Source organism: Nannobrachium achirus (genome assembly GCF_963921795.1).
Source record: "Nannobrachium achirus genome assembly, chromosome: 20".
In the NCBI taxonomy this organism is placed as follows: Eukaryota; Metazoa; Chordata; class Actinopteri; order Myctophiformes; family Myctophidae; genus Nannobrachium; species Nannobrachium achirus.
Genome location: NC_137827.1, coordinates 31,871,243 through 31,897,626, shown reverse-complemented (window position 1 = coordinate 31,897,626; position 26,384 = coordinate 31,871,243). Strand labels below are relative to the sequence as shown.

Below are 26,384 nucleotides of genomic sequence, written 5' to 3'. Positions count from 1 at the left end.
GGATGGATTATCCCCCACGAGGGCGAGGCCCCCCCCACCATAACCCCCCCTCTCGACCGACGCGCACAACCAAGCTAAGATTTTAAGCCATGATGATCATCTGTGGGTCAAGAAATCACCTGTAGACAACAGAGGAGGGGCCCACACATTTGATATTTGATTAACTTATACGTATAATTTTAGAAAATTGTCAATGACCACGCGGCCCAGTTCCCCCAAGGGCCCCTGAGAGCCAAGGGCCCCTGGCCCCGGCCCCACCGGCCCAATGGATAATCCAGCCCTGTGATGTCCTATTTTAATTTTATGCATGCATGGCTGCATGCATCCATCATTTTGTCAATAAAGAATTTTCAATCAATCAATCAATTGATTGTTGTGTTTGGCACATAATAATACTTCATGTTGTTGTTGGAAAACTCTGAAACCGTTGCAGACTTTTCCATCCAACAAGCTCCAACAACATCACAGGAGACAACTCCGCACTGGCGTTGTTGGTTACCTAATCGGTGTCCTCCCTATGTTCCCCAGGTTCTATGTTCCCCACTTCCTCCCAAAAAAGGTTCCATCTTCCCCAGGTTCTATGTTCCCCAGGTTCTATGTTCCCCAGGTTCTATGTTCCCAACCTCCCCCCAAAAAAGGTTCCATCTTCCCCAGGTTCTATGTTCTCCACCCAACCTCCCCCCAAAAAGGTTCTATGTTCCCCACTCAACCAAAAACTGATCCATGTTCCCCACCCCAAAAAATCTATGTTCCCAACTCAAATGCAGGAAATGGTGGGACATCTGGGCACTAAGAACAGGTGCCCACCTGTCCATTTGTCCAGGTGCACATGTCCCTAGGGCCCAGAGGTCTCCACCACTAGGTGCCAACTTGTCCAGGTGCCCACTCGTCTAAAAAAGGCCACATGTCCATAGTGCCCAGATGTCCAGGTGCCCACTCGTCCAGATGCCCATTGCACAGTCTTAACAAAATGATGGTGCCCAGATGTCCCTAGTGCCCCCGGTCCCAATTTCTCCCCATTATGTTCCTTGTGTGTGTTTAGAGTTGTTATTAATAATTAGAAATGAATGTTTTCTGCATTTTTGGATTAGCAGGGAACATAGAACCTTTTTTGTGGGGGTAGGTGTAAGGTGGGGAACACAGAACCTGGGCGACATAGGACCTTTTTTGGGGAACATAGAACTTTTTGTATGGGGGTAAGTGGGGAGCATAGAACCTGGGGAACATAGGTACGGTCCCGCCTATCTCCGACAACTCTTCAGGGAGGAGGAGGAGGAGGAGGGATCTCTGGATCTGTCAAACGTGGGGGAGAGTCTAATGTGGACAACATCAACACGACACCACGACCCCGGCCACCATCATACCACCAGCACAGCACCACCACCAGCACGTTTCTGTGCGTGAAGCAGCCGAGCAGGACGCCGCGGTGTTGCGCTGCTGTCGTGTGGGAAGCCCGTCCCCTGTTCTCACCTAGACAAGAGGAGTAAACAGAGTAGGACAGGTAGAGGAGTGGAGCCGGAAGAACGAGCAAATCGGGTTACTCTTTGACTTTTTCTTTTTTCTCTCCCCCCACCTCGTTCAAATTTGGCTTATTAATACACCTGCCAGACCGCAGCTCCTCTTTTTAATTTATATATGAAAGTGAAAACGGCAACACATGCACCATGACAGAGCAGGGAAAGAAGAATATGTTGATTGTGGTGGATGTCCTTTGTGTCCTCGTTGGTAAGTAGCCTAAGCAACATTTAGTTTTCTCCTGCTGCCAACATGGCTGAGATTAAATGCGTGTCATATGTCTAGCGTTATCGTGCGTGATCCTGCTTTATTAAAAAATAAGTATAGACATAATTATGTTTTTAAAGGCAACGTCAATCTTGCAAACTTTACAAACTGCAAAATTGCAGACAGACGATTTATAGGCTACTATATAGCCTAGGTTGCAACTTGCAAGCATTCCAAAGGTGACTTGAGTCACCTCCTGTCCGTAAATTAACGTTTGGGCTTTCCACGTGGAAAAGACCCACCAGTTACAAGTTGTATGTTATGTCATTGGTTCTCAAAGTGGTCCTTGAGGGAGTTCCAGGGGGACCCCGGCTAAATGATAGCTACTGTAGGAACCAAATGGACCCTTGTGTATGTACTCAGAGTGTACAAATGGAACTGGAATTTGGTTCCATTTGTACACTCTTCGAGTTAAATTGATTTTACTATTTAAATTGGGGTCTCAGAGATAGAAATGCCATTATATAGGAGCCCCTAGTGAAGTCTAATGCATGTCAAACTGGGGGTCCTTGAAATTAAGATGGTTGGGAATCATTGCTGTAAAAACCTTCTCTTGTGGGGGTCCCTGGCTGGCATATCTTTTGGTGGTCCACTGGCTAGTAAGTAGTAGGTTTCAATTTGGGGGTCCTTGACAGGAAAATTTTGAGAACCACTGTGCTATGGGGTCCCCGGCCCGGGTCAGGATAATATATCTAGATGTGGTAGTGATTCAGTGCTTATAGTAACACCTGTACTGAATATTGGATGTCAGTGTCAGTCATATCTTGTTAAAACAGGCCACATGTCTTTCACAAGAACCACATTGAGTGAGTGACATGAAATTGCTTTGGTGTGTGTTCACAGTTCACACCCAGAGCTGTGGCAAGAATCTTATTATTGATCATCAGTAATGATTTGTGAGTTATGCTGATGTCATCAAGGAGCAGAAGTGAAGATGTGGTTGGATGGTTCAGCCAAATGAGATGACGCATCTTTTTATAGCAACAAGCATTGAAAGTTATTTGGCACTATGAAAGGGCGTTCAGCTGCAGCCCACTTTAGACTTAGGAATTGCTAATGTAGCCTATCTTATGAACTGAGATGTATGAGAGGCTTTTTACAGTAGCCTAAGCCTATGTACAGTATGCATGTATGTAGCCTAAATTACCTGTCCATCTCTGACCCATCCTGTCTGTCTGTGTCTATGGTTAGTGGTTATTTGGTTAAGGGAAGTTAAGTTGCACAGCAGTTCAGGCATTATCCGCATGGCCTCTTTTTCATTGTTCTCATGACCCTTTTCCCATATTTACATGTACCCTCTGGCTCTTAGACTTCAGGTGAGAAGAGAACAATTCTCTCTCTCTCTCTCTCTCTCTCTCTGTGTGTGTGTGTGTGTGTGTGTGTGTGTGTGTGTGTGTGTGTGTGTGTGTGTGTGTGTGAGTGTGAGTGTGAGTGTGAGTGAGTGAGTGAGTGAGTGAGTGAGATGTGTATTGTTATTACCGATCTGTTCCAACTTGCCCAGGAGTTGAAAAACTGCATGTTTAGGACTTACTTTGGGATGGACAAAGTCTCTCTCTTTCTGCATCTTTCCACATCTATCCACACAATGCGGGTGATAGAGATGATGAAAAAAATGAACAGAAAAGTAAATTGCAATTTGTTAGCTTAACTTTCTATTAAAAAAAAGGTATAAACAAATGATTTGTGAAGTGAGATGCTATTGTTTGGCATTTAGTGTGCTTATAATTCATTCAGGTTGGTATAACCTTTCCACTGACTGAAAACTTGATTTGTGAATCACAGATTCTATACAGTACCTGTGTTTAGGAAACTGTGGAAGGTATCCCAGAAAGGTGTGTGTGTGTGTGCGTGCGTGCGAATTGTGGAGCCATCTGGTGAATGACAGGGAGGAATGATAATGGCTACCCTTTTATCTCCCATGACTGTGTGTGGGCGCGCGTGAACATGTTTGCATTGGTCCACTTCCGCTCATGAAAAGAGTTCATGTGGAAGAAGACAAACATGAATTTCCAAAGTCCAAGTCTCTGACTTAGGATCCAGGATGAAATAACATAAAACGTATCCTCTGTATTTGACCCGTCTGTCCGTCTGTCGTTCATTCAATCTTGTTTTAACCCAACAAATCAATTAAGAGGAAGCTCTCATTTACAATGACATTGAGAATATACTGTACATCCCATAACACCAGGGGTCGACATTATAAATGGCCCTCTGGCCCGGATGTACTTTTTAGAGTGACAGGGCCACCAGAACTCACCAGGGACTTGCCCGTTTGGGCCAGTGAATTTAATGCCTTGAAAATAAAACAAGTAAAAACGTTTATATCTAATTTTACATGTATTCCCATTTCTCTGTGGTACTGCTGTTTTGTAATAATTTAGGTGAAATCGTCTCGTAATTACCGCTAAAATATAGCGTTGCGTGATCCCGATATGACCTTGTAGATCAAACAATCTGCTGGTTGTGAGTGCGCTACGCGCCAACTGTAAATCAGGGCTGAGAATTATTTAGAATTATGACTCACCGCCACATTGATGCTTTCTGGGACGGCCAGGTTTGCACTTCTGAGGTTGGTTCACCACACACTGACACTGCAGCGCAGGGGAGGGCAGACAGACAGGGTTCTTCCTGGGACGGCCACGGCCACGCTTCTGAGGTTCAACCGTCATACTGGAGGCATCTGCGAGAGAGAGAGAGAGAGAGAGAGAGAGAGAGAGAGGGAGAGTTAGTTTTGTTTTAGCCAGCATCCTCCTTGTAAGCAGTGTTGATTTTGGCAGCACATTTTTGATTTAGTTTTAGTTGTAGTCTTTTGAATAAAATGCGATTTAGTTTTATAGTCATATTTTAGTCATCTGAAACGTTTTTAGTTGTTTGTTGACAAAACATTTTTGGCGAGCCTTGATGGTGTCTTTTTGGCTAATTTTACACATTTTGTTGCATCTGAAAATAGGCGATCTACAAGCTCACAACGCGTCGTGCCGCGATGCATTGTGAGCTTGTAGATCGGCTATTTTCCGAGTGCAAGACCTGAGTGCAACCAAACATAAAATGACTTGTCTTTTAGTTCTTTAGTTCTCGTTTTTATTTCTTGACAAAATTGTCAATATATCTATACTATAATTTTGCGAATGTCTGAGTGAGTGAGTGAGTGAGTGTCTGTCTGTCTGTCTGTCACAGCGTTTCTCCTCGGTGGCTGGAGCAATTGATCTGAAATCGCATCACCATAAGCATATGAACACACCTGACATAACTGTGAAGCCCGTTTGTCACTTTCACAAATCGTATGCTGTATATTAGCATTTTTATGGTGTATCTACTATCTATTCTGCATCTAGCATGAGGCACATCTATTCTGCATCTAGCATGAGGCAACATGTTTAACCAGCTCTCTCTGTGTGTGTGTGTGTGTGTGTGTGTGTGTGTGTGTGTGTGTGTGTGTGTGTGTGTGTGTGTGTGTGTGTGTGTGTGTGTGTGTGTGTGTGTGTGTGTGTGTGTGTGTGTGTGTGTGTGTGTGTGTGTGTGTGTGTGTGTGTGTGTGTGTGTGTGTGTGTGTGTAGGAGAACTCTGCCCCCAGAGCATTTTCTGTCCCTCGCTATTTCAACAGATCTGAGACAAAAATAACGACTAAAGTATAATTCTAACACTTTCCTTTCAACAACAAAGAGAAGAAAAATGTGTAAATAGTAAAAATAGTAAAAAGATTCACGGAAACTGGGGGCAGAAATTCTCCTCTGCCTACAAAATGATGTCATACTTAACAGCCCCGAGCAGTGCGCAGACAAGCAGCACCCAGTGTCTTGGGTCAAGGACACAGGCCACCCATCTGACCACTTAACATGGTCAGATAGCATAGGTGGGGTGTGATTAAAAAAGTATTCAAATAAAAGCAAAGAAATTAATGAAATTCAGATCAGTGGTCAACTATTACACAGCTAAGAAAAAGTTTAAAAACACACAAAGCATAAATGGTGCATTTATATAGCGCTTTTATCCAAGGCGCTTTACATAGATTGTGCATTGCATTCACCCATTCACAGTTCACACACACACATTCATACACCGATGGCGGAGTAAACCAGGCAAGGCACCAACCTGCTCACCGAGAGCAACTAGGGGTTCAGTCGTTCAGAGTCTTGCTCAAGGACTCTTCGACATTAACTCAGGGGGAGCCCGGATTCAAACTGGGAACCCTTCGTGCTCTAATGACGGTTTCTATCTCTACCCCTGAGCTATGGGGCATCAAGTCCATCCAGGCAAATGCCTTGTTAAAAAGGTTTTTAGTCCCCTTTTAAAAGCTTCAACAGACTGTGGTGCTCTCAGTTGGTCAAGGAGGCCATTCCGCAGCTGGAGATCCGTAATTTCTTTCTTTTTTTTTTTGTGCGTGTTTGAGTTTCCAGAGTGGAGGGAGCTGGTGGAGGTCAGGGGTTTGATGAGTTTCTTTAGATAGGAGAGGGCGTTGCTGTGGATGCACTGATGGGTAAGAAGGGAGACTTTTTACTCTATCCTAAAGGAGACTGGATGCCAGTGTAGCTAATGGAGCATGGGCGTGTGATATGTTCATATTTCCACAGAATCCATACTCTCATCAGGATCCTATCATCACTGTTCTGAATGTACTGGAGCTTCTGGATGCTCTTGATGAGAAGTATGTTGTAGTAGTCAAGCCTTGAGAAGACAAAAGGCGTGAACATGTTTTTCGACATCTGGCAGGTTGAGTGTGGGACGGAGTCTGGCTATGTTTCTGAGGTGGAAGAATGAATCGGTCAAGAATGAATTGATCCCCTCAGTCATATTGTGATTTATTAGAAATTACACTTACCCACAAGTTATATGTTCTTTGAACATATAACTTCATGACTAGAGAAAAGGTGAATCAGACATGGATTAATCCTACAGGATTACACAAATCCCATCACTGATGTCAGTTAACACTGTCTTTTATTTTTCAGTCAATCCATCACCGACCACTTAAAGATGGGGTGCCGTGATTTTCTAAAAAGGGGAGGGGATGATATTGTGATGTCATTATATCGTTGTATTTCAACTGGGCCTTTTGACTCAGAGGCTTTCAGCTTTCAGGAAGTAACCAAAAGTACACAGGGAAGACATGTTTGCGTATTATACCTGGGGATCTATTAGAATAATGTTAACCCCATAGACACATACAAAACAGAAAAAGTACAAACTATGGCACCACCTCTTTAACCAATTATCCAAATTATTTCAGTATTCTTTTCATTTCACCTACAATGACATGCCGGAATTGGGACACCAGGGTCAAATTGGTTAAGATTTCCTGTCCCTTGATGCCCACCTACGCCCTATTTCTGTTAGTGTTGGTCTCCCTTGGGATTGATAATCTGCTACGGTCTGTAGGCACTAGGCAGGCCTTAGTTTGTTTTTTTTGCTTTGTGTGTGTGTGTGTGTGTGTGTGTGTGTGTGTGTGTGTGTGTGTGTGTGTGTGTGTGTGTGTGTGTGTGTGTGTGTGTGTGTGTGTGTGTGTGTGTGTGTGTGTGTGTGTGTGTGTGTGTGTGTGTGTGTGTGTGTGTGTTCCTTTCTGGGTTTCCTCACAGTGTGGCAGCAGATTGATATGGATGGAATGTGCTGAGTTTCCAAATTGTAACTGATCTCTGGAGCACACTCATTCTTTTATTCCAATCCCCTCCCTCCCTATGACACTCTGTCATTCTCTTTTGTCTTTTTCGCTGTCCTCTTATTCAACGCTTCTCTGCCCTTTTTATATAACCCTGTCCCCATGCTATTCATACTGTTAGCCTACACTAACATGTTCTGTCTCTCTCTATCCATCTCTCTCATTCATCAGCTATGTAATAAGGGGATTTTTATCCGATATTTGACAAATCTGCGAACTAAATCGTTACCAAGAAACTTCTTCACCAATGTGTTTCTAAAGGTTGAAATTCAACTCCCGGGGGAAAGTGTGTATCCCATTAACCTTACTATACAGGGAAAAAAATACAAATAAATCTGCTTTAAGTAGCATGTGAGGCGTCAAACTAGGGTTTTTTCATGATGCTGAATCTATTGCAAGCATTTGTTTTGCACGAAAAACATTCCGTGGGCTACAAATGGCCCCCACAAAACTGGAAAAGTTATGACTCATCACTAAACCATCATTTTGTGGGGGTGTTTTTAGCCCAAGGAATGTTCTTCGTGCAAAACAAATGCTTGCAATGGATTCAGCATAATGAAAAACCCCTAGTTTGACCCCTCACATGCTACTGAAAGCAGATTTATTTTTTGTATCTTTTAGGTTAATGCGATACACACTTTCATCAGTTTTTTATGAAGTTTCCCCTGGGACTTGAATTTCAACCTTTTAGTACATATTATTACACACCTTTAGAAACACATTGGTGAAGAAATTTCTTGGTAACGATTTAGTTCGCAGATTTTCTCATGTTTCCCTTATTAATGTGAATATATTTCTGTCACGTCCTAGCTGCTGACTCACCCTTTCTCTCATTCTTCCCCCAAAGAGTCTCCTTTGGCAGTCCTTGGGTGTCTGTTTCTCACACTTAATGTGTTTTTCTCTGTGACATTATTTCTCTCGTTCTGTCGTTTTCTCGCTCTTTTCCACACATCCCTCATCCCTCTCACTCTCCTGTCGTCTTTGTTCGGACACACGCACACACACACACACACATGCACACGCACGCACGCACACACACACGCACGCACAGTTTGCACAACTGCACATAAAGTTTAGACTTGACAAAGGACGGACCCATAAACGCACACACATGCACGCAGAGACATGTTTACACCCTTGCACATAATGTGGTTTATACTTTTGACACAAAGGATGCTTAAACACACATGCACATACATTTTTGACTTTTCACACAAAGGAACAAGCACACAACACATGCCACACACACACACACACACACACACACACACACACACACACACACACACACACACACACCATGTTTTGCAGGGAGCAGCCCAACTGTTGCAAACAAATAATGTGCTCCGTTCAGGTCTGTCAAAGATTCATAGGGCTTGTCTTGCCTTTTAGGGTAACTCTCTGTTTCCACTTGTTTACCGAGTTCAATCGTTGGCCATGGGCCTTTACTCGCATGTTTATCTCATCTTATTTGTACATTATGACACATTGAAGAGCTGCAATCTCTCAGACCACAGCTGTTGCTGCTTTTTGTTTCGGGCTTGCGGAATTCATCTGTATCCAATCAGTTTTTTTTATCATTCAGCTGTTTCAGTTGACAATGTTAACAAGGCAGCCATTTTGCTCTTATGTCATACTCGGAGGGGTGGGGGGTCATAACTTATGAGACAAGAGCATAATGGCTAGGGCTGTCACAATTATTACATACTCGTCTAATCACAATTATTTGACATAATCGCAATATCGTCATAATCGTTTACATGTTGAAAAATGTTTATATATGTTCAAACATTAAAAAAATAGTGGAAATAGCAGATCTACAAGCTCATAACGCGCCGCATCGGCTAGTTGTCAAATATGTCCTTCATTTCTTTGTATATTTGGTTTATGTGTCATATCTGCCATGTGCAACTTCAAAGCCTACAAGCCAAACAGGAATGTAATTGTCAACGACAAAAACACAATTAAATCGTTAATCGCAATTATTTGAGTGACAATTAATCGTCATGTAAAATGTCATAATCGTGACAGCCCTAACAATGGCCCAGAATCAATGGCTCCAGAGTAATTTACATCATCCACACCTCGATTTTGGACTTTTAAGGTCCGTGAGGCTGATATCATGGCCCAGTTGTCTCTCTCTCTCTCAAAGGTTCTGATATCTATACTATAATTAGAGAGAGAGGTCAGTCAGTCAGTCAGTCAGTCAGTCAGTCAGTAGGTCACAAAATGCATTATCTATTCACTCGCTTCAGCGACTGATCTCAAATTTAACATGGCATTGGCCATTAGCATTATACACACGGTGACGGAGCCCGAATTTCATTTTTCCCAAATTCTAGCTATTTATTAGCGTTTCTTCACTCTACAGCTCTACAGCCTGTTGTCAGGGTTACGGTCCGTTCCTCCAGGCCATGGGATCTGTAGCCCCGGGCCCACACACACCTCTCTCACAGTTAGGAATGTTGCAGTCTCTCTCTCTCTCTCTCTCTCTCTCTCTCTCTCTCTCTCTCTCTCTCTCTCTCTCTCTCTCTCTCTCTCTCTCTCTCTCTCTCTCTCTCTCTCTCTCTGCATGGGTCACGCATGCAACGGGTGATGTGTGTCTCATCTTCCAACGGGTATAGAAAAATTATGTGGAGCAAATACATCCTCATACTTCTATTCACCTAATTTTGCTGTTAAATTATTTGTATCCATCATAAATATACACTCCTCGATGGGCTGCTCCTTACATTATGATGCTCCCACATATTCTCACGCACGCACCATGCAGTTACAGTTACTTTCCCCATAACCCACACTCTGCACATATTGTGCAGCACATATATTCGAACGGGTAAGGTCTAGTCCATAACTATTGAAGTGAACTCTCTACCTGGCCTAAAAGGCATCTTCTATCTGGGCACACGCCTTTCATTCTACACACTTTAATCACTCTTGTTGTTTACAGCAGTAGAATAGTGAAAATCAACAACTTCATCAACGATGTGTATCTTGAAACGAACCAAAACTGAACCCAAAAGTATTTGTGAAACAAATCTACCATACTGTATCTGCATCCCGATACACAAATACAAATATTGTCCCGATTTCATCAGTTGATCAATATTGTGTAGTTCCTGCTGTTGGTTGTGATTTGTTCGGGTGCCAGATAATAGGCACGTGTCAGTTACAGCCACAGCATCTTACAAAGGCAGATGGTGTCAGGTTGCTTACATACCGGTAGTACCATCATATGATATACCTCTAGAGAAGGGCTTGTTTTACAGTTAAACCTTCCGATTGTCTGCTGTATAGAGTCAACACCACACACACACACGCACACACACGCGCGCGCGCACACACACACACACACACACACACACACACACACACACACACACACACACACACACACACACACACACACACACACACACACACACACACACACACTGTAATTCTGATCACCTTTGAAATCTGTTAAAACCTATTTTGTGATTGCAATCCTCCACATGCATCAGTGTAAAAATAAGTGCACTGTTGGTTTCTGAAAAATGTTTTCCTTGTAGGCCTCTCTGCCAGGTTAACCAAAGTTGGTTCTTTTATACCTTCCAGACTCTGCGTGCTGACATTGGTGAACACCAAATATGCTAAAGTCAACTAAGCTCACGCCATCGACTCATGTAATCCTAAACCCTTGCAAGCCCATTTGGTTTACCCTCTTGACAGTGGAGTTAACCACTTGAGCCCTAGTTTTAAATGTATTTTTTTAAATAACAAAAATAACATTTAGATATTTGCTAAATATTTGCAAAGTGTATACTCACGTAAATAAGACAGCTGTGTGCTTGTAGATCGGCTATTTCCACTATATTTGAAATGGGGCTTATAATGTATTTTTGAACGTTTGTGTATAATTTGAGTACAATATTTACAATATTAATACAATATATAATATCCATCCAATATATTACAATATATAATATGTCTATTTCAAAGCGTATTTACTGCATCCAGCCACATCATGTGAATCACAGCAGCAACAACATGAGATTATGCTTTTGCGATGTCTCAACACTTGTATATACTGTAGTTGCACCACAGCTGGCCGGGGACGCCAAGTCAAGGGACATGGGGACACAATGAAGGATCGATGTCACCAGCTGCTGCACTTCGTCCCAGGGGACCGTTATTTATGCGCTATTTGTAACGTTTTACTCTCCAACTCTTTTATTGACAAAATGTGCGCACAAGTACACACACACACACACCGACACACACAGTCTGTTTCTGCCAAGTATGTGTCAGTGTGAAGTGGGAAGTGTTGTTGACTTGTGCTCCCTTACATTCCTGTGTGAAAAGAGATGGAGGGAGGGAGAGATCTATAGAGAGAATAGACAAGTTGCTTGAGGTAGAGTACCTCTGTGCTCGCTACAACTATGGTGTGTAAAGTCAGTAGATTTGGGTGCATGCTGAGAGGAAGGTTTGCTTAAAGGGGTATTTCACTTTCAAAATAACTTTTGGTCATTTTATCGTCTAATCAGGCTTTTATGAACACCCTGAACAGTTTTTAATGTGCTTGATTCAATATTTAGATATTTGATGTAAATGTTATCAGGCCCTCCAGGCCCAGGGCCGCTCCCCATACACTTCCATTGTAACTTCAAACTCCATTTTAACCATGATCGATTCATCAGCTTATCTGTGGTAAACATTATGGGCATTACCAACACTAGATGCCAAAAAAAGAGAAAATAAACAATTTTTGTGTATTTTTATATCAGTCCAAGTATATCAAGTCCATAAAAAGCAAAAACGTAATTATTTCCTGTGAACAAAAACGTGCTGATGACATAGCAAGACTTTACTGAATATACTGTACATGAACCTTGATTACATTCATCTGTTTGATTCCCATAGCTGTACGTTCCACCAAATACAGCTGATTTTAATTACAGAGCTTCTCCGTTTTGAATGTCATTTAGGATGACGTCCAGTATTAGTCATTGTAAACTTAATCAGCACACTAAAATATGTATCTGAAAACAATCTAGGTTAGAATAATAAGAAACTTGGTAACAAACATTCTGCACAACAGGCCGACTGGCCATCTCCCTCTGCCTGCTGTCTGCAGGCTAATATGGCTGCAAAGTCAAACACAAACATTAGGCATGGCGTGATGCTTGAGTCAGATTTTACCGTCCCATCACCTGAAGGGCTGGTCCCTTCTGATTGGTTCAGAAAATCAAAGGGTTCCGTTTCAGACTGATACTTCAAAATAAAATGACCATTTCAGTCCGACTTTAAAGGAAGGTTTGTGTCGCTCTACCTATAAGTGATTACACGCTGTGACTCAGGATGTGTTGGAATCGAAAGTTGGTGGTTCGATCCCTATAGTTCCTGGTTGCATGTCGAAGTGTCCTCGAAAAAGACTGAATCCCTAACTGCTTCTGATGGTGTGAATATGTGGGGTGTGGGTGATTGTGAAACACATCGTAACTTAAGACGCTTTGGAGAAGGGCGCTTTATGCAGTCCATTTACTATAAAATATAAATAGTGTCCATTTACTCATTTCCCAAAGGTGTTCAGCCTTGGCGACGGGGTGGCTGTGATCTGAGAGGTTCACAGTCATTTGCTGTTGTCGCCGTTGGATGTGGCAGCTTTGTGACAGTGGTGACGAGGGCCAACACGTCTTATCTCAAACACTTCAGGAACTGTTCCACTTCCTGTCAGGTCAGAGGTCAAGGGGAAGTTGTACTTGTGTCCGATCCCAAATTCCACCATGTTTATTTTCTCATGGAGGAATCAGACACAATGCTGCTGCCAGAAGCGATTGTGAAAGTGTAAAACAATACTTTCTCTGCTTCCTTTATCTGCTCTCTGGTCATCCTGTCTGTTTTGTTTCCAAATAGAAACACTCTGTGTGTGTGTGTGTGTGTGTGTGTGTGTGTGTGTGTGTGTGTGTGTGTGTGTGTGTGTGTGTGTGTGTGTGTGTGTGTGTGTGTGTGTGTGTGTGTGTGTGTGTGTGTGTGTGTGTGTGTGTGTGTGTGTGTGTGTGTGTCACTGTGCCAGTATGCATGAGTCACTTTCAAGGAAAGAATATAATTATTCTCTAGTGTTTGTCAGTCTCCAACTTGCCATTGTCAAACAGTAAAAAACATATCCTCAATTGTTACAACTACACTGTCTGGAATGAAATAAGGAAGACACTATAATTTTCCACCACGGCACGGGACAGAAATGTTTCCCGCTGTCGTCACTACAAGAGTGTTCCATCTGAGAGACTGCTGGTTATCTGTCAGGAGCTCTATCGTTACTCGTGGTCATTTTTCTTTTATCTGTGTCTCTCTCTCCTGGCCTTTCTCCATCTCTACCAGCTCAGCCCAGCCTCTGGGGTTTATACCAGAGGCCTATAAAAACATACCAGGCCCCCTGGAATAATACACACCATAAAAACAGGCTGCTCCACTAAGATAATAGGAACTCTCTCTATGGGCTCTGCCCCCAGAGAGTACACCAAAAGAGATGGCACTGGAGCGTGGGCAGTATGAAAGGGAATTGACTTCCTTCAGTTCCTCTGTTGTGAAATTATTTTTGTGCATCACACGCACACGCAAAGAGGCACATAAATTTGTGTTTATGTAAACAAGTGTACTACTTACTGTACATGGTAATGGTGCGCGTGCGCATGCGTTTGTCCATGTATGGACGTGTGTTATGTGTGCACAACACAAGCCTCGGTCCACCCACATCCCAAATCACCAGGGACCTAGCTGTGTCAAACAAGCCCTCTCTTATCTAAATGTTATCCTTGCACCCTGCAGAACAAACACTAATTGCCCCATACTTCAAAGAAGAGCCCAATGCATGCTTGACCTGCTGGGAGAGCATGGCTGACCAGAGACATGGGCTGGTTTCACGTTGGTGTTCCATTTTTCGGGTCGTGATACCAGTTTTATCCAAGCAGCAGAGAGAACTGACACAGAATAAAGAAGGGAAATTGTAAGTGATTAAACTGGAACTGTAACACTAAATTTAAGACCATTTAGACCTGGTTACTTTATTTTACATTTTTTGAATACAAATTTGAAGGTTTTCAGAAACCTTAGTTGAGGTTTTAGGAGATGTTTTTAGAGTCGGCCTTAGGTCTAAATACATCTACATGATGGCAAAGCTTACAACTTGTATTGATTCTGCCATTGTTATTGATGCTAAGGAACATCATCTAATAGATTTGTATTTGGCCACACACTGTGATAAATAAGACTTGGTCTTGTCTGAGAAGACAAATCTTTTGGGGATTTCCTTCTTCTAATGAATGAAACATTAGTGGAATGCAATTGATTTTCATTGCACTGGGCCGTCTGGAAGGCCTATGGGCCTCCGTGAGAAACCCAACTCCATGTCCTCCTCTAATATGGGTGAGAACTATATCCTGTATAATCCCTAGAGAAAAGCATCTCTGTGTTCAGTGAATTGCTTGCGGTTGAAACCCAAAACCACGATTTAGTATTAGCAGGATTTCTGCCGCTTCCACTTTGCAACGTCGGTGGAGAGGACTAACACTGAGCCCACGGCCAGAGGGAGGAAGAGGAGAAGTAGAAGTGGGGAGACTTCAGTATAATGGTCACAGTCACAGTCTTCACACCTGATCCTAACTTCAACAATATATATGAGCTCAGACTTGGGAATGGGAACTCTACACACATAAAAACACATTTTCATGTGCTCACTCTACAGTGACATCATTCTGGAAATTTCTTGCTAAAATTACCTGTCTGGAAGATGTTTTCGTGTGTGTTCTTGCCTGTCACAGCAGGTGGCACATCTCTTTTCAGGAAGGAAACAATATGTTGAGAGCCTCACTGAGGCATGACCGAAATAAATCCACGACTCACACTCTAACCGAAAAGCTCCAGTGCTCACACACTCTGACGAACAAATACACAGTTCACGCGCCCACGTCACACTCATTAACTGACAGCAGAACAGTGAATAGTTCATAAAAACAGGAAGGCTATTTAAAGGCTTCGTGTAGAAAGTTCCTGACATCAAGCTAGTAGAGCTTGGCTATTGTCCTGTTCAGATTTAAGAGACAGGTTTATGTTCGCTTGGTGCCAATGTGCCAGTCTGGACCTTAGCTTTTGTCTGGGCTCCCTCTGCGTCACTCTGGAACTTGGACTTGCGACACTCACTCATGCTAATCGGAGAACTAGAGTGCAAAAAACCTAAAGTTACTGTATCTTCTTTCCCTGTCTCTGCCCCCCTCTCTCCCTCTCCTCTATTTGTCTCTCTCCTCACAAGCATGTGAAGAAGATGGGGGTGGAGGAATTAGAAATAACAGGACCTCTGCCGTGAGAGAACAGTTTGAGGGAATTTCACATGATGACACTATAAATACATGGTTATCTGAACCCCTTACAGCATGTACAGCTTTGTCTCAAAAAAATTAGAATATTATGTAAAAAAGCATTGGAAGCAGCAGATGCCATAGGATCCCAAATCATCACTGACTGTGGAAATTTAAGCAACTCTGACTTCAGATGATTGAATATATGAAAGTTACGAAATTAGGGAAAATAATATTTTCCACTATTCTTTTCTTTTTTTTTTCTTTTTGCACAAACGTGTGGTTGGTTGGACATATATGCATGCACACTGTAGTGTTCATTTTAAATGGGGAAGAAAAAGAAGGCTCATTTTGTGAAGTGAGTGTGTGCGTCTGTGTCCTTTGTGTTTATGCCTTTATTGGATAGGATAGTAGACTGACAGGAAATGGGGGGAGAGACAGGGAGTGACGTGCGGCAAAGGTCGTCCGGATCGGGAATCGAACTGGCGACGTCGTCAGGCATCAATGCCTATGTGGCAATGCCTGACCAGTAGGCCTGCGTCTGTGTCTACAATATGTGTGTCAGTGTGTATCTCTCTGTGTGACACACTTACATTGAGGGCTGTACATCCGTCCGGTCAAGTCTTTGGCTCCCAGGCCCTTGACTCTGTAAACGCTGCGCCAAGGTCATGGGTCAAGGCTGTTCTGCCCAGCAGTGTATCCATGGTGACAGCAGCTTCCTCTGTGGGGAGAGATGAAGGGGATGCTGCTTCTAGAGGCTGAGCCTTCCTCACTGAGCTGAGCTGGTGACAAACACTCTCCGTGTTTGTTTGGTACAATACAGGCACGTGCACACATAGACATCAAAGGGGCCTTGAGCCCCTGCCCTTTTATCCGTCTGTAAAAAGTGCCCTCTCCAGACCATGAACTCAGTTTTTACTATGGTGAAAGAAATGCAAATGCCCTCTTTCCATGCCATACCTGAAGGCAGCATTCAAGAGAGCACCGAAAATAGCCGACCTCAAACAACGTGTCGCAGCGCATTGTGAGCTTGGAGGTCTGCTATTTTCGATATTTCCACCAAAAGGCCCTTTTAGAAATGTCAGCCCCTGCCTCTCTAACATTCTCTGCTCGTCCCTGGTACAATAAGACCTCCTGCCCTGACGCCCTGTTGGCCAATAGATTATTTTGTCAGCGTCTCTGGCTGCTTCCTGAGACCCTACAGTATGTCGTGGCAGAGTGGCGTGTGACTTGTCAACGCAGAACTGATGGATTTGCCCTGAACTCTGCTCTGCCCTCAGTTGGGTGGACTTCCCAAGGGGCTTTTGTGATTTTGCAAAAAACTATTAGTTACCCTGACTGGTAGCCAGATAAGTCGCCCTCTTTCAAAGTCGCCCCCAAACTCGTTTCCCAACGGGTCTGTGGCCTTAAGCTAGATGCAGAATAGACTCAAATCAAATATTTGCTTCTGGGGGTCCCTGGAACAAAATATTTTGTGATGGGGGTCCGTAGCCAAATACGTATCATTCTGGGGGTCCTTCACATGACAAAGTTTGAGAAACACTGATGGCAACATACGTTTTTTATTTTTCAGAAAATTGTTATGATTTAGAAGACATTATAGAATGTGCCTATCAGTGGTTAAGGACCCCCAAAATGTGTTTTTGGCCGTGGACCCCCATCTCAAAATATTTTGTTCCACGGATGGACCCCTATTGCAAACTTTTTTGTTCCAGGGACCCCCAGAAGCACAGATTTGATTTTAGTCTGCATCTAGCTTAAGGCCACAGACCCGTTGGGAAACGAGTCTGGGGCGACTTTGAAAGAGGGCGACTTTTCTGGTATTCCCCTGACTATACTACCTAAATCAAATTTATCTGAGAAAAGGGTAGCCTGCTATTTATATTACTATAAAAGGGTCAATCTTTTGCAAGTAGTACAGTATGTTGCAACGGTACTACGGGTGTGTGTATGTGGGGGCCTGGGGGTGGGGGGGGAGACCTTGGTTCTGTATTATTTATGTCTGTATCATGTCATGATTTTTCACAGTGATAACAAACAAACATCAATTCATCATTAGTGGCAGACTAGTGCTGTAACTCCTTTATCGTTACAGCTGGCGTGCTCGACCGTGTCTTTTATCCAAGTTCTCACACAGGTCCTCTATTATTGTGAGGTTCCTTTATGTGTGCGGGGCTGCGTGCCAGTAATATTCTGCTGACACGGTGCCAGTCTGACTAATGCATGACAGCCTTATCTAACTTGCAAATGAATGTTGCTACACATGACAGTACATCCCTCTTTATTTGGATAACCACATTAGATTGGATTGTGTTGCTCACAGAACAAGTTACAGAAATGCATTATTGGGTTTGTACCGTTTCATGAGAACATCCTTTAGAGAGAGAGCTACCGATTCTGCTGCTGGGGGTCAAACACTCTTGTTTACCACCCTCAAAGTAGGTCCTTGAACTTTGTGTGTCGGGATGGGACGATATCAAAACTTCATGTCACGATTATTGTGACCAAAGAAATTGTGATTTACGATATTATCGTGATAATCAAAATATCCCCAACATCCATTATCCTGGGGCGGAACATATGCCAAAGAATAGCATACAAACTCACGCGTTGCAATGTGTTGTGAGCTTGTTGATCAGCTGTATCAAGTACGTGATTTCCAGGTCCGTTTTACCAACTATAGAGGGTTTAAATAGTACAGGATTTTCAGCTCACAAATAAAAGGTGAATTGATCCCAGTGCATGATGGAGGATAATTTCACGATAAATCGAAATCTCCACGATACGATTATTAAGTGTTTTTTATCACGATAACAATTGTCGTCCCATCCCTATTTGTGTGTTAATGTGTCGAGTCTGTCAAAGTGTCAATGTTCTAGTCACGGTGGCTAAGTGGAACCGCTGACGTTCTGTTCTTCACCCTTCCTCTCTCCAGCGGGCCTGCCCTCAGTCATCCTCACTGTGATGTTCAGCCCCTACGAGAGGGGAATCTACTGTGATGACGAAAGCATCAGCTACCCGTACAAGAGGGACACCATCTCCCATGGGGGCATGGCGGCGGTCACCATCAGCAGCTCCATACTCATTGTGAGTACCAACAGCTACATAGGATAGTGTAATGATGGACCCGTAATTACTGTGTACTCTGCCTGGCGTCTTTGTTTTTCTTTATAAAGGGTTTGTAATAAAGTCATTATTAGTCATTGGAATTAGAAGCTAGATAAAAGTCTCCCTGGAAAGAAATAGCCTCTAAAACAAAGACACAAACAAACGTAATAGACAGTAAACATGACTTATAATGAATAGAACTTTACCAGAGACGATTAAGTGATTATTTAGGGAAATTATATTGTGCTGAGTGTTGTGAAAATAAGGATAGCAACAATGTTCTTAGCAACATCCATTATTATCACCACTGCATTTTCGGTGCTTTTGACGTAGAAATCCTACTTAATTTATGGACTTTATAGCGGAATTGAAGCTCTCAAAAGATCAGCAAACCTTGACTCAGAAACGATGTTAAAAGATAATAGAAAACATTTATTGACAGCGCTGTAACAGTCACACACATGTACACACTTCTTACACCCAAGACACACAAGACACTACTAAACAATATAACATAATAATATAATTGCACCTCATCACTTCCACCCCCAATTCACTCCACAGATCACAACGGGAGAGGCGTACCTGGTGCACACAAAGCGACTTCGCTCCAACTCCCAGTTCAACCGGTACCTCGCAGCACTCTACAAGGTGGTGGGCACCTTCCTGTTTGGAGCTGCCGTTAGCCAGTCGCTGACTGACCTGGCCAAGTTCACCATAGGCCGGCCCCGCCCAAACTTCCTCGCCGTATGTGCTCCAAGCGTTTGCAATGGATACATACTGCACATCAACTGCACCGGCAACCCCCGCAATGTCACAGAGTCCAGGTATGATTTCATCACTCATTGGTGCAGAAGCATTTCTATACTATAAACAACTATACTTTTATGGAGATGCTTGTGTTTGCCGGATTTTATAACGATAACAATAATGGGAAAAGCTGCTCTTAGGAAAAGGTGCTCCTCTGAGCACAGGCCTTCGCAAGGTCCGGCTACGTCACGTCACACTTTTGCCCCTACTCTTATCTCTGCCACCGTTGGCCCTATCGATGCCAAACTTTGCACACACACTCTTGGATGGCAAATCACAACTGATTTCTCACATGGCCCTTTTCTAGCGCCACCATCAGGTTGATCTTTGCAAAACACATTTTTGGACACTGCTCCTACAGATTTTGGCCTAAAATCACGCAAAGCAGTACACAGTATCTTTAAAGTCATGTCATCAACATGGATCTGTCCCATTTCCCACATTCCCTCCTGATTGGCTACGATTGCCTTCTAAAGTTTCTGTATGCGACATGACGGTCGCTTATCTCCCGAATTAGGGAGTCTTACTGGTTTTAGGCCAGCACTGTTGATGGAATATGAAAAATCAGACAGATCTGTCTTGATCACTTGGACTATAGAGATAATGTGTATAGATTTGTGTGATGTTTAATGTGTGGCATTTCTTCCTCTGCCTATTGGGAATGTGCATGCAATCGGACACTGCATTCATGATTTGAGGCATTTTGTTCAAAACGAGCCACTCCTGCCAAATTGCCAATCTTGGCCAATCAGGATGGAATATGAAATATTTCACAGATCCGTGTTGATCACATGACTGTAGAGATGATGTACATTCTGTGATGAAGAAATAATGTAACTTGTACTCAAGCAACTAGAATGTTATTCAAGTACTGTATGTATGAAGAGCATGGCGTACATGTAAAATGTATTGTAAAGATAATGAATGATCTCCCATCTCTATCTTCCTTCCTAGGTTATCATTTTACTCTGGTCACTCCTCATTTGGGATGTACTGCATGCTCTTTCTGTCAGTAAGTGTCACATCATTTTGACATGTTATGCCATGTTATGACAAAAATCATTTTACTGTTATGCCTTTTTTCAGTGTTGTGATTGCACAGTAGAAACTTAAAGAGCCTTTGTCTCTACGGCTACGCCATTTTCCCGTCTCTCTTCAGTGTCCTAATAATGGCTGTGTCTAATAAAGCAATAAACGCCTGTTTTTTCTTAGTTTTAACCACTTGAACCCTAGCATCTTTATTCTAATGCGACCCTTTGGGGAGAATAGCATATCTCACAACATGTTGCAATGCAACGCATTTGATGCCAATACTTTTGTGCTTTTACTAAAGTACATTTTGAAGTCTGGACTTTTACTTATAACAGAGTATTTCTATATTGCAGTATTGCTACTTTTACTTAAGTAAAACATTTGGGCACTTTTTCCATCACTGTGTGCAGCTGTATGTACAGGCGCGTATGCAGGGCAAATGGACACGCCTGGTCAGACCCACCATCCAGTTCTTCCTGGTGGCATTTGCTGTGTACGTAGCATACACACGCGTGTCTGACTACAAACACCACTGGAGCGATGTGTTGGTGGGAATGCTTCAAGGAGCCCTCATCGCTGTGCTCACTGTAAGTATATGGGTGTGATATGATATGATATGGTCTAGTACTTTATTGTCAGTTTGCACTGAAATTTGTCTTGCGACACAGCAGCCAAGTATGTAAAACATATACAGTATATACACACATTTGACATAACACATGGGACAAAACAGGGTTACATACATAAAGATATACAGCCAACCTTAGAATGCTGTGTAATGTACTGTACTTTAATTCTACCCCAAATGGGTTTTAGAGTAATTTATTTCAAAAATTAATCTAGACATATAACATTTAAATGCATTTTATTGTGCTTGTAGTTTGCCAGAAAATCCACACTGCCAAGATTATTGGAGTTAACTAAAACTAAACTTAAAACTAGTTGTTAAAAAACAGAAAACAAAAATGGCATACAAATATGCACAAAATATAATAACTTTTAGTGTTTGTGAATGTTGTCAAATGTGTCAACACAACAAGCAAGAGGAGGTATTGGTGCATGTGTTCATTAAGATGTGTACCTGCCTTTGGTGTTTCTATTACACAATACCTATTCTGAACTTGTTAAATCTTGTCCCTGACACATAACCGCCATAGTAGTATAATAAGAATCAAATGGTGAAACTAATAAAAACTAGTGCACTCCTCAGAGCACAGATCTCTGCCAGGCTGGGTTAGCCATCAGGACACAAGTTAACTATGGGGGAACTTGTGTTTGTGAATTAAAGCACTTTTAGAGGTGTGCTCTATAGAGGGCCCTCAACATGCAAATCCAATTTAACTTGTTTTAAGTTGTTTTTTAATTTATTCTGTTCATGATATATAGCGGGGTATGGCTCCCACATATTTTTTTAAGGTTCAAAACCATGTTGACGGTCATAGTCAAATGGCATACCTAATTTGGTGAAAACAAATTGTTTCTGCAACAAACAGTGACATTTATGGTGAAAGTAAAATCGCTTTTGTTTCTGTTGTTTAGGGGACCCTCAATGTGATTCAAATTAGATTCATTCCAGTAGAAGTCTTAAACTAGTGCCTGGCTCTTAAACTAGGGGTTAATCACTATGTGTAATACCAGAGTGGATCCATGAAGACCCGTAGTCCGTAATGATGATCAGTAGAGAAAATCAGTGCTTCATGATGATTAGGCTGACCTGGGATCAGAATACTGCAATGCAAAATAAGGTGACCAGTACCAGTTGTGAGTTCAGTGACTTGGGAGAGCAGAGAGCTCAAACTATATCAAACTATACCTCCATGGAATCGAGTACCTTGACATAAGTGATTATGGATTCCTCCTTTATTGAGGTGAAAACGTGTAATGTCATTGTCTCTTCTTATTGTAGGCTGCAACATACAGTAGCTGCTAGATTCCATTAACTGGTATGTGTTGGTTGAACGTCATTGGGAGAAATCATCCGGGTTCGGTTCTATTATTTGAAAAAAAAAATCTTTGAACCAATTGGGCCTTGGAATTAGATTTTTAGCTGGTCAGCAGGACCAGCTCTTTAAACAGATTACATTGTCCTGAGACATTCAGGGGACCTAGGGGACCTATTTGCCGATTGGCTGTCCATGTCACATGGTCACCGAGCTCATGATCCATTGGCCAGGCCCTCCAGATCTGTACTGCTGTAATGAAATATTTTGTCCAGCAGGGAGCACCATTCCTTCACACTGAGGCGGTGCCTGTGGCCAGCCTGCTTGTGATAAATGAAACAGAAGAAAAGAGAGGTCTATACTTGAGTAAAAGTACAAAAGTATTGGCATCAAAGTACAAAATGTTTGTATGATTGCTTGTAGATCGGCTATCATTCTTTGATTTTCACAAGTCATTGTTGACATCATCATCCATTTAAGCTTTATAATTAGCTTCATACTAACATTAACATTATTTTTCTTCTTTCAATTCTAAACGTAGAGATTAGGTTATGAAAGGAAGGTGATTAGGTGATGAAAACTAGCAAAACTATAGCAGCCATTCACTTTAATCAACGCGATGCATCCAATGTAATTGTGATGAGGATGTCAAACAAACGTTAATCACGTCGTATTTAATTATACTTCATCTGTTACAGATGATTGTCCAAATAAACCGTACGTTATTTAAACTGTGAGCCATTTATAGACAATATGCAGTGTTGCCCTGGGCATCGTTGTAGGCTGTAGTAGGTGATGTGTCACACCATCTGCATACCATCTGCATTAACATATGAACTGAACGAGTATGCAAGTTGTCAATGATTTAACTCTATGACCATGATATGGGCTTTGGTGTGAAGTCATGAAAATATCGTACCCTACACAATTTACAAAAGCAACACAAAGTACATTCATTGATGAGCTGCTTCTTCCTGTCATCTGATCAGTGTCCACACAGTAGATTAATTCGAGTTGCATTTTAATATCAAATGAAACAGAGCAAAAACGATGTGCTGAATGAACCAATGCGAGTCTTTGAGAATTACAGTTAGTATCTTCACAAATAATGAGCACATTTCTAGAGACACGGTAACACATTCATTGTACTAAATGACAAGAAAGCATATATTTAGAACGATATGTAGCAGTGAAATACCACAAGATTTTGGAAAATGCCTACAATCAATACACTTATTTGAACACCTTGGTTACATTAAGTTCTGCATAATGCGTACTTTCTGCTTTTGGTACATTTCAATACAAACTTTTTATACTTGTACTCAAGTAAATTTTGAATACAAGTCTTCCACTTGTATGATACTTAAGTAAAGAATGCGAGTACTTTTCCCACTACTGCCTAATAAGCATGCTAGTTTTAGTAAAATCAGACATCACAGATAGATTTATAGAGTAATAGGCTATATGGCAACTGTAAACTTAGCAGGAGTCCTCCAGGCTATGGGGGAAAGTAGCTGTTGGAAAAAGTACTCAAATGTTTTACACTTGTTTTTTTAAAAGTATCTTAAAAGTATCAATACTGCACTGTAGATGTACTCAGTTATAAGTAAAAGTCACACACACACACACACACACACACACACACACACACACACACACACACACACACACACACACACACACACACACACGGGGGGGGGGGGGAGTGACAAAATTCATAGATCTAGAACACAGACTTAATAGATATAGAACACAGAATATGTACAGTACAGTACAGTGAGGTACAGTATACAGTACAGTAAAGTACAGTAAGGTAATACGCAGTTATTACTGTTGTTTGAGCACGCCCGAGTTTTTTCAAAACTTTTTTTTTCCAAAAAACATTTTTTTTTCCATCTGACCAGCTTATATATTGACTGTGTCAATTCTTGTTTTCTTTTCATTAGCGTTTTTGGGTCTCCAGTGTTAATTTGTACCGATTTTGTATGAGTTTCAGGCAAAATCTACAGTATATTGTAAAAAAAAAAGTGAGTTTTGAAAATGCGAAATGGTAGAAAAATCGAATTGGTCAGAAAATGGCAAAATACAAACCTTTAATAACCTTGCTCACTGGTCAGTACCACCTTGCTCACTGGAGTGTTATTACTCCTGTCCTCTCCTCTCAGGTTCGTTATGTCTCAGACTTCTTTAAGCAGCGGCCCCTTCACTGTACACGAGAAGACCCGGCAGAGAATGAACACCTGGAACGTAAACCCTCCCCGCAGGCCCCTGACTCGCAACAAGGAAACCACTACAACTACAATGCATGAACACATTACCACAACTAACAGCCATACGACAACGCACCGGCTTTGTGCACCACTACATCCATGATAACTCGTGGACTCATAAAGACAATAACCACTGGCCTTCAATCGTGACACACACCCTGAAGATGTCTTCAGAACCGTTTTACAGGTATCAGAGGTACCTAATAATCAACCCGAACAAATGTTCTACTGTGTATGTGTCTTAAATGTCTGAGTTATATTTGGTTGCGCATCGTGTCTTACACGGAAAAAGCAGATCTATGAGCTCACAACTTGCCATGCTAAGAACGACTATTTTCGGTGTGAGACGGCACCACACAACCAAGTCGATATCAGGCGTCAGAGTGACTTTGTGTGCACGAAACGTCTGCATGAATGTTGTGGTTGTGTGTCAAATGTGTGTGAGATGAGTATTTTGTCTATACCTGTAGCATTTATATAAGTTGAGTATGTTCAATATTTGACAGTGAGCAACCTTTATAATCTTTTGTTTTTCTTAACTTGTTTTTATAGACAAATAGTTTTAAGCTACTTGATAGTAATTTTCCAATATGAAGATATGATGTTAAACTATGAGTAAACTGCCAAAGACAGCTACACAGCAACATCTCAGAGTTAAATTAACACTGAGGATATTTTATGTGTTCGATTTTATGTGCAGATTTCAAAACCATCTCTCTGTCCTTGAACAGAGCAACTAAATCATGGGATTGTTCCTCAATTTGTTGCCATCTAGGTTTGTTTCAGCAGTAGATGGCGGTCTGATAAGACTCCAGTTATTTTATGCGGATATTGTCTACACTGGAAATAGATTGTAGCCTATCTACGCCCTGTCACCTTAGCTTTAGGTTAAACTTTTTATTTTCTGTGCCATGTCTGCATTTTAATGTTTGTGAGTGATATATAGGCCTACTGTATACCAGTGTTGTGATGGACTGCTGAAATTGTCATATATGTGTACCATTATGTACCTGTACAGTACTAACAATTTCTACTTTATTATAACTATCTAATAAACTATTTTTAAGTATGCATTTCCACTACTTTGTTTTGACATTACAAGAAAGTACAAGAAAGCCAGAGGAGAAAATGAACACAAGTATTGTTCAATGTGCTTAGTAAAGGGTTTTTAGAGCCTTGGAGGTGCATTGATTAATGTTAATGTTAATTCCACACACATCCACAGCAATGTTCTTTGTTTTGGCTTAATTGGGCTGATTATTCTCATGACAAGATTCAAAATTCTCCCTTGGACTTTTAAATCATAAAACGTATGTGTCATGTCTATATCCAGCTGTTTTGCACATTACAGCTGTTTGCTGAACTCTTTTAATGGCCAATTTACTCTTTGTCGAACAAAAAACAGAAAATAGATGTGACATTAGGTGGAGGGGCTTCTTTTTAGCGCCTCAAATGC

General features: G+C 41.9%; 1 protein-coding gene across 1 annotated transcript; it reads left to right on the top strand.

Moving 5' to 3' along the window:
- Positions 1 to 1,347: 1,347 nt before the first annotated feature.
- Positions 1,348 to 25,997, top strand: LOC308305570 (phospholipid phosphatase 2-like). The gene is made up of 6 exons (XM_080750382.1): positions 1,348 to 1,725; positions 18,704 to 18,855; positions 19,441 to 19,703; positions 20,641 to 20,698; positions 21,129 to 21,305; positions 24,824 to 25,997. The coding sequence occupies exons 1-6, from the start codon at positions 1,665 to 1,667 to the stop codon at positions 24,965 to 24,967; spliced, it is 855 nt and encodes a 284-aa protein (XP_080606508.1). The 5' UTR covers positions 1,348 to 1,664; the 3' UTR covers positions 24,968 to 25,997.
- The last annotated feature ends 387 nt before the right edge of the window (positions 25,998 to 26,384 follow it).

Coding starts and splice junctions, on each gene's coding strand:
- LOC308305570 (XM_080750382.1), top strand. CDS start 1,665: ATGACAGAGCAGGGAAAGAAGAATATGTTGATTGTGGTGGATGTCCTT. Junction 19,704..20,640: donor CGCAATGTCACAGAGTCCAG/GTATGATTTCAT, acceptor CTTCCTTCCTAG/GTTATCATTTTACTCTGGTC. Junction 20,699..21,128: donor ACTGCATGCTCTTTCTGTCA/GTAAGTGTCACA, acceptor CACTGTGTGCAG/CTGTATGTACAGGCGCGTAT.